This window comes from Panicum hallii, chromosome 5, assembly GCF_002211085.1.
Source record: "Panicum hallii strain FIL2 chromosome 5, PHallii_v3.1, whole genome shotgun sequence".
Lineage (NCBI taxonomy): Eukaryota > Viridiplantae > Streptophyta > Magnoliopsida > Poales > Poaceae > Panicum > Panicum hallii.
In genome coordinates this window covers 32,131,445-32,139,981 of record NC_038046.1, presented here as the reverse complement: position 1 = coordinate 32,139,981, position 8,537 = coordinate 32,131,445, and the positions used below count along the sequence as shown (strand labels likewise).

The 8,537-nt window shown below is 43.0% G+C and overlaps 1 protein-coding gene across 1 annotated transcript; it reads left to right on the top strand.

The window, feature by feature from the left end:
- The first annotated feature begins 1,842 nt into the window (after positions 1–1,842).
- Positions 1,843–7,629, top strand: LOC112895953 (NADH dehydrogenase [ubiquinone] 1 alpha subcomplex subunit 6). Its single transcript, XM_025963970.1, has 2 exons — positions 1,843–2,190; positions 7,216–7,629. Exons 1-2 carry the CDS (start codon positions 1,978–1,980, stop codon positions 7,399–7,401), a joined length of 399 nt encoding a protein of 132 aa, XP_025819755.1. The 5' UTR covers positions 1,843–1,977; the 3' UTR covers positions 7,402–7,629.
- Positions 7,630–8,537: the final 908 nt, after the last annotated feature.

Genomic DNA, 8,537 nt, shown 5'->3' with positions numbered 1-8,537 from the left:
CGGCCGGCCACGAATGCCGTCGCCGCAAGCAGATCCATGGCGCCCTCCACCTCCAACCGCGTCCTAGCTCTTGGTGGAGCCGATGGTCGCGCCGCTGTGCAAACCCATCGTGGCCATCGGTGCAGCACCACGATGAGGGGGCCACCACCTCCTTCGCATGCTAACCTCGCACTGGCCCCAGGCGTGCCTCGCTGCGGTGCTGTGCTCCGCTGCCCACGTAGCACCGAAGGCATGGTGGCGGGAAGGGGAGGAAGGGGTGGCAGCGGCTAGGGTTTGGCCACCACCCGAGTCATCCGCGTAGGGAGCGATGCGGGGGGCCTTTCCTATTATCATAAACTTTAGTATTCTTATCCTACTTGACTAAAAGTACCATTAGCTATTAAAATAAGAATAGTATCCAACTTTTTAACTATCTAGTTAACTTTGACTAAGGATTAATCCCAAAACAATAACAAATTTAGCAAGCATCACGTGCATGAGTTTAACATTATGCCTATAAATCTGTGATGACTTTAGCTCGTCGGTGGCCTTGTGCAGTTGTGGCTGCACCTTCTTCAGTTGTTTAGCAGCATCTTGTTTAGTCTTTGCCAATTTTTCCTCCTCCCACTTCTTTGCATCCTCTTCAGCTTGCACCTCCCTCTTCATAAGCTTCACCAGAACACCAGAACATTCGGGATCAACCCACCTCATGAAACTGCATCGCTCCCTCTCCTACAAATTTAAACGCCAACTATAAATCACCATTGATCACACTAGCATGAAACTGCAGAAGTAAAACCTCTCTATTGCATGTATTGCTTGTTTCATTGTGAAACCGTTAGATAGAGAGAACGAACTGAATATAACTGAACTGGTAAGGTTTCTTATGGTGGAACCTGCCCATCAGGATTTGAGTTCTCGATTCGGCATGGGTGCCTACTTTTTCCCGTACTTATTCAATTTAGGATTTAAACGGTGTTATTCTTTCAGTGGTGGGTGTGGTAGGTGAAATCCCCGTTGACAGCGAGGCACTTATATTGACATCATCAATATTGAGATTTATCACATTAGTCTCTCAAAGATGCTCGTAAAGGTGTATGCATGGATTCGTAGAGATGATTTTGTATGTGTGTTATGGGCGTCTGCGTCACACTGTATTTCTAAAGGGCAAGTAAGATTAAGTGTATTAATATCGAGTTCTATACTTGTGGCATTTTACTCTTTAGGGCCCGAGAAGGGTCTTAGTGGATTTCAGGATAGGTTGGACCAACGTCATGTTTGGTGTTTCATCGCTCACATCAGCCAAGTTCAAGCAGCCTTAAAAGACTATCAGGAATTGCTATTAGAGGTTAGAAGTAGGTTCTGATGCAAGCATGGGCTCGTGTCCGCATCCGTGTGATGCTACTAGCATTGATGAAATTTAATCATTTGGATCTGATATGGGTGTAAAATTAGGATCACAATGTTTTATATACAGATTTTACTCCCTCCATCATAAATCATAGGTCATTTTAGTTTTTATCTATATAGATTTTTTATATATCTAATTGTACATTATGTCTAAATATATAATATAAATTATATATTAAGAAAAGCTAAAGCCATTTATAATATATCTATGATATATAGTTAAAAAAGGAGGGAGTACGCGCTATACTTGATATGAGTTGCACATTATAGTAATATTGACATCTGGAGATACAGAGTACACGTTATAACTATAAAATAAATCCATTCAAATTCATATTCACTACGAACAGCTAAGGAAAAAAAAACTAGAATCACGTTTGTATTCAAATTCATTCACGTTTGTATTCGGCCCAAGCCTTCGCCTGAACGCCGTCCCCATCCTTGCGGCCCAACGACACCTCCCACAGCTATCGCAGGTCCGCGGCCAAATCACGTGGCCTCCCGGAGCTCGAACCGAAGCCACCACCAGCACGACCCACCGGCGAGGGAGAGGGCGAGAGGCGGCGCGGCCGGAGGAGTGGGGTAACGATGGCGTTCACGATGCGCGCGGTGAAGGTGCCCCCGAACTCGGCGTCGCTGGAGGAGGCGCGGCACCGCGTGTTCGACTTCTTCAAGCAGGCCTGCCGCTCCATCCCCACCGTCATGGAGATCTACAACCTCGACGACGTCGTCACCCCCTCCCAGCTCCGCTCCACCATCGCCAAGGAGATCCGCAAGAACCAGAACATCACCAACCCTAAGGTTCCCCCTCCCGTCCCCTTCGTTTTCTGGCTTCCCCTCTCGATTCGATCCCTAGGTCAAGACATAGGCTTCTCCGATTTGGATTCTGTCTGGTCTAAAGGTGCATTTTCTGTAGAATCCGGCATATTTGTTTATAGTTGGGCTCATGAATCGTGGATGCACCGTCCGTATGGTATGACATGTTGGGTGGATTATAAGATTTTACGTGAAAGATTCACAGCCGATTGCAGTGTATTTTTAGGCATAGGGCTAGTTTGGCTAAATCATTCCCCGGTATAATGGCGGCGATTGAGGGGGAAATGAACTAACTTCCCCCTCAACCCGCCCCCCACCCCCCTACCCACAAAAATCCACACACAGTCTCCTCCTATTATCCACATGGCGAATGGGCGTATCCAAAGGAGGCCGTACAGTTATTCATTCGAACTTTCGAAGGCAGGTTACAGTATTTTAACCTGCTCATGTCATATCATATCACATTGCTGGCTAAGTGCACGGTTGACTGTAGTGTTTGATCGACGTTGGTTGATTTGCATTATTGTGATGCTAAATGTCGCTGGCTTGCTTTCATATTAGTCTTACTTTGCTATAGTTTCAGAATTGCACTTGCTCTTCCATAAGGCAATAAGGCAGCTCACAGTCTGTAAACTATTTCACTATGTTTCTACTTGAATATATGTTTTACGCCCTTTGCCAGTAAGGCAGCTCACAGTCTGATGATATTAGGGATCTTTGACATTTGTAGTCTGGAATGATTTGGTTAGTCGTGATAGATGTTAACACCTAAAAGTTTACAGGGAAATTCTTTGCATTGCCTGATGAATTACTGTAACTGTCTACCCAACATATTTATAAAAATGTTTATCAATGCAAATCCCATTAAAGGAAGAATGAGTTTGATACTCTTGTTTCTGCAACCATGTGCTTGTTAGACTTCTAAATTCTGCGTAAACCCAAATTTGTTTCTTGGTTGTTTTTGTTAGGCAGGATTAAGGATGAAGTTTATAGTTCTAGACAGCTTGCTAATTGTTATATAATCAGCTCATGTTAAATTTAGAGACATTTATGAAGTCCTTTTTTTCTCCTAAGAAAGATGCTAGATCCCATTTGTATCATCTAATGAAGTTGAATATTGTATCATTGGATCTCTGTATCTTAGAGTTCATGGTTTACAGTGTCATAATGTGGGCCACCATGCCCATTACAGGTTCTAACTTTCAGTTTCTTGGCTTCCTTGGAATGTTACTACAAGTGATTTGGCTTCAATTCACAAATATGAACTCCTGTATACTTCATAGCATTAGAGATGCAATTAACTTGGCTAACTTAAAGTCTGTTACCTTCCAACTCAGTTTGACCTTTTCACATAATATGAAGTTTCCACTACAACAACTACAACAACTTAGCTTTTTGTCCCAAGCAAGTTGGGGTAGGCTAGAGATGAAACCCACAGAAAACAAGAATAAGAAACACAAAAAGGGCACAAGCCAAAGGAAGAGTTAGGGGTTAAATAAAAAGTAACAAAGGTCACGGTTCAGGTACGTTAATTGCTAATCTCCAAGCGCTCCTATCCATAGCTAATTCCTTAGCGATATTCCACTCCTTAAGGTCTCTCTTAACCGTCTCGTCCCAAGTTAGTCTAGGTCTACCTCTACCTCTCTTTACATTATCGTCCCGCTTTAAAACTCCACTACACACCGGCGCCTCGGGAGGCCTCCGTTGTACATGTCCAAACCATCTCAACCGATGTTGAATCACCTTCTCCTCGATAGGTGCCACCCCTCCCCTATCTCGAATCTCTTCGTTCCGGACTCTATCCCTTCTTGTATGCCCGCAGAACCAACGCAGCATACGCATCTCTGCTACACTCAGTTGCTGGACATGTCGCCTTTTTGTAGGCCAACATTCAGCACCGTATAGCATCGCCGGGCGAATCGCCGTCCTGTAGAACTTACCTTTTAGCCTCTGTGGCACCTTCTTGTCACAAAGGATGCTCGAAGCCTGCCGCCACTTCAACCAACCGACTGAAATTCTATCTCTAACATCTTCATCAATGTCTCCATCTTTCTGAAGCATTGATCCTAGATACCGAAAAGTATCCTTCTTGGCCACCACTTGACCTTCGAGGCTAACGTTCCCATCCTCATGCCTAGTCGGGCTAAAGTCGCACATCATATACTCGGTCTTGGTCCTACTCAGTTTGAACCCCCTCGACTCTAGCGTGTGTCTCCACAGCTCTAACTTCGTATTAACCCCTGCTCTACTCTCGTCAACTAGCACCACATCATCAGCAAAGAGCATACACCAGGGGATATCGCCCTGTATGTCCCTTGTGACCTCATCCATCACCAAAGCAAATAGATAAGCGCTCAATGCTGACCCCTGATGTAGCCCTATTTTAATTGGAAAGTCACTGGTATCGCCATCACATGTTTGAACACAAGTCATCGCATCCTTGTACATATCCTTGATGAGGGTAATATACTTAGTTGGGACTTTGTGTTTTTCCAAGGCCCACCACATGACGTCTCTCGGTACTTTGTCATACGCCTTCTCTAGGTCAATAAAGACCATGTGTAAGTCCTTCTTCTCCTCTCTATATCTCTCCATCAACTGTCGTACTAAGAAAATCGCCTCCATGGTCGACCTCCCAGGCATGAACCCAAACTGGTTTTGGGTCACCCTTGTCAATCTTCTTAGGCGATGCTCGATAACCCTCTCCCAAAGCTTTATCGTATGGCTCATCAGCTTAATCCCCCGGTAGTTAGTACAACTTTGAACATCTTTCTTGTTCTTGAAGATCGGTACTAATATACTTCTCCTCCATTCCTCCGTCATCTTGTTTGACCGGAAAATTAGGTTAAAAAGCTTAGTTAACCATACTACCGCCCTCTCGCCCAGACATCTCCACACCTCAATGGGAATGCCATCGGGGCCCATCGCTTTACCTCCCTTCATCCTCTTCAAGGCCTCCCCGATCTCTGCCTCCTGAATCCTCCTCATAAAGCGTCTGTTGGTATCATCAAATGAGTCGTCCAACTCGAAGGTAGGACCCTCATTTTCTCCATTAAACAACTTGTCGAAGTATTCTCGTCATCTGTCCTTGATCTCCTCATCCTTCACCAGAAGTCGATTTGTCCCATCCTTGATGCATTTGATTTGGTTTATGTCCCTTGTCTTCCTCTCGCGGGTCCTAGCTATCCTATAAATGTCCTTCTCTCCTTCCTTCGTACCTAGCCGTTGATAAAGGTCATCAAAAGCCTGACCTTTCGCTACACTTACAGTTCGCTTTGCAGAGCTCTTCGCTAATCTATAGCCCTCGATGTTGGTTGCGCTCTTGTCGAGGTGAAGGCGTTTGAAACACTCCTTCTTCTCCTTAATAGCCCTTTGCACCTCGTCATTCCACCACCAACTCTCTTTCACTTCCTGCTTGCCTCCCCTACTCACACCAAACACTTCTGAGGCCACCTTCCGAACACATGTCGCCATCTTTAGCCACATATCATCTACATCTGCTCCTTCTTCCCAAGACCCCTCGCCTAGCATCCTCTCTTTAAACGTTTGTGCCTCTTCCCCTCTAAGCTTCCACCACTTCGTTCTCGCAATCTTGGCACGTTTCCACTATCTTAACATTTTTTATCTGGGGTCAAAGTTCACTCTGAGTGTACGGCTGTATGTTTCTGTAAACTATACATATTGGTGTATGGCTGTATGTTATGTGGGAAAAATGAATGATGCATACCTTTTATTCTAGGGTAGATTTACAAAAATCAAGCATAAACATTCTTTATCAGGGAGTCAAAGTTATATAATTGTGGTTTGATGCAATCATATTGGTATAACTGGAGGCTATCAATGAACAAACTAAAAGTAGCATCTTGTTAAAAATATGGTGATAACAGGAAAGCAGTCTGCAAAATGTTGTAGTTCTTGTTTTGCAACAAGAGAATGATTTTAGGCCTTGTGGACATTTTGTTAAAAAAAGATATGCAAGTCATTTTTGGTCAGGCGAAAAGATGTATAACTAATAACATATACTATCTTTTGAGATCTTGATTATTACATATTCCATCTTTTTCAGCTGCAAGTACATATTATGTTTTTTACGGTTTGCCCATTCTTGTGTTAGCATTTCTTGTCCAAGGCAAATAAAAATTTGTAACTACACTTGTATGATTAGGCCGCTTAAGTAGCAAAACCGGGTGACAAAGGACCACAGATGCAAAACCACCCATCAAAACCAGCTTAGGCCTTGTTCGGTTGCGCAGGGGTTGGCATGGAATCGGAGGAATAAAGTTCAATTCCCTCCCAATCCCTCAGTCCTTGATAGTCCGCATTAAACTGAACTAGGCCGGGTGATCTGGATATAACAATAAAGTTTAGGGGTTGGATTCATGGTGTTATATCAGGGGCCAAACGAACTCTGGACCAAACTTTGGAGGTTTATTTGGATTTCTTCCTAAATTATTAACTGACTTTAGGTTTGTAAAAACTTGGAAATCATTTGGAGTTAGCTCCTTATCCATTATCATTCCAAGAGAGTGGAAATGAAGGAGCAAGGAGCTGTGTTTAATGTATAGAATAACAGTTATTGGGATCAAAGATCCTGATAGCTTGGAGTTCAGTGATGTATTTTGTATGCACCAAGTTTGGATTGAAATTTTGCAGAAACTCCAATTTTATTATTAATTTCAATGAGTTTATGATTTTTCTGGTAAACTTAGTGTTGTCATTCAGTGAGTTTTACATGATAACAGTGCTAACTTGAAGTGCGTCTGTTTTGTACCACCTATGGCCTTCAGCCTCCAACATAAATTTCAGAAACCCCTAGAATTATTATTTCGCATGTTTCATCAATGCCTTCCCCTTAGAGCGATGGCAGATCCCTGCCTTGATATCTGTAGCCTTCCATTGCTTCTGAATATCAGGATTGGCTCTTCTTTTTAATATTACCATTCATGTAGGTCAGCGGTCTTTCTTACCAAAGTGTCATGCATGTCAACTAACCTTTTTTTTGCAAAACAGGTTATTGATATGCTTCTGTTCAAGGGGATGGAGGAGCTGAACAACATAGTTGAGCACGCAAAGCAGCGCCATCACGTGATTGGGCAGTATGTGATTGGCCAAGAGGGCCTGGTGCAGGAGCTGGGTTCAAAGGACCAAGGGAGCTCCGATTTCCTGAAGAAATTCTACAGTAGCAATTACTTCTGATCAGAATTAGAGATTTTCGCCTTCTGTAATAGTCGGGAGATGCTCCAAATAAGATGCTGAGGACCTACCGGACCCTGTTATTTCGCCACTGGAGGTTTTGATTTATTTGGCCGAATCCTCTGCTCAATGTGATGTTGCTGTTAGTTGTTTCACTTTGTGGATTGTTGTTGTACTTACGGAATTGATGTTTATGAATCGAGCCTAAGAAGATCGAGCTTCGTGCCTTTTGTTTTGGTTCCAGTGAGCAGTTAGCTGAACATGCCGGTAGTCCGATATCTTATAGGCTTTAAATGGACTGATAGTCTGAAACTGTATTAATTATTTCGTGGCTCTATCTTCCCCACGTCTTTGACACCAAATAAGGCTGAACTTTGCACCTCTTCTTCTCTTGCACCTTCAGCAAATCCTGCTGGCAGGCAATAAACATAATCTGGAGGGACAACCTATATTTCTTCCAAATGATGAAGAGAGCTAGACAGGACTTTCAACATTGGTTCTTCATGGAAGTATTCATAATAGCCACCTGGCACATCCAGAAGCAAAGGAACAATCTAATCTCTGAAGGGAAAAGACCAACAGTTAGAGGCTGGTTTTCAAACTTTATAGACGAGGCAAGACTTCAAGCTCACAGAATCAAGGAAGACAAACGACAGGCCTTTCTTAGCTGGATTGATAGTGTCCGCCTTAGCTAATGTTTCTCTTCTCCTTTCTCAGAGTTTTCTCTGAGGTTTCCTCTCCTTTTCTAGCTCCTCATCTCTTTGTGGTTGGCGAACTTCTGTACAATACTTTTCTTTATATATATATATATATATATATTACCATAGCAGGGGCTTCCCCCGTTGTACAGTTTTCAAAAAAAAAACTCTGCACCTCTTGCCCTTGCCCTTGGGCTTTTCTGCTATGTTGCAGCAGAGTGAATCCATGTCTCCCTGTCATGTGAGTCAGGCCACAGGTGGTGTGATGTTAAAAGATTACTCGGTTTGATCTAAAATCACGGTGTCTAACATGATATTTTGATTCCACTAAAATAAATAACTTAACAAAAATACATCTATAAGATATGCCTATTATTTTTTTTAAAAAAGAGTTATGTCTTTAAAAATCCTTTTCACGACATATTAAGTGACATATCTAAT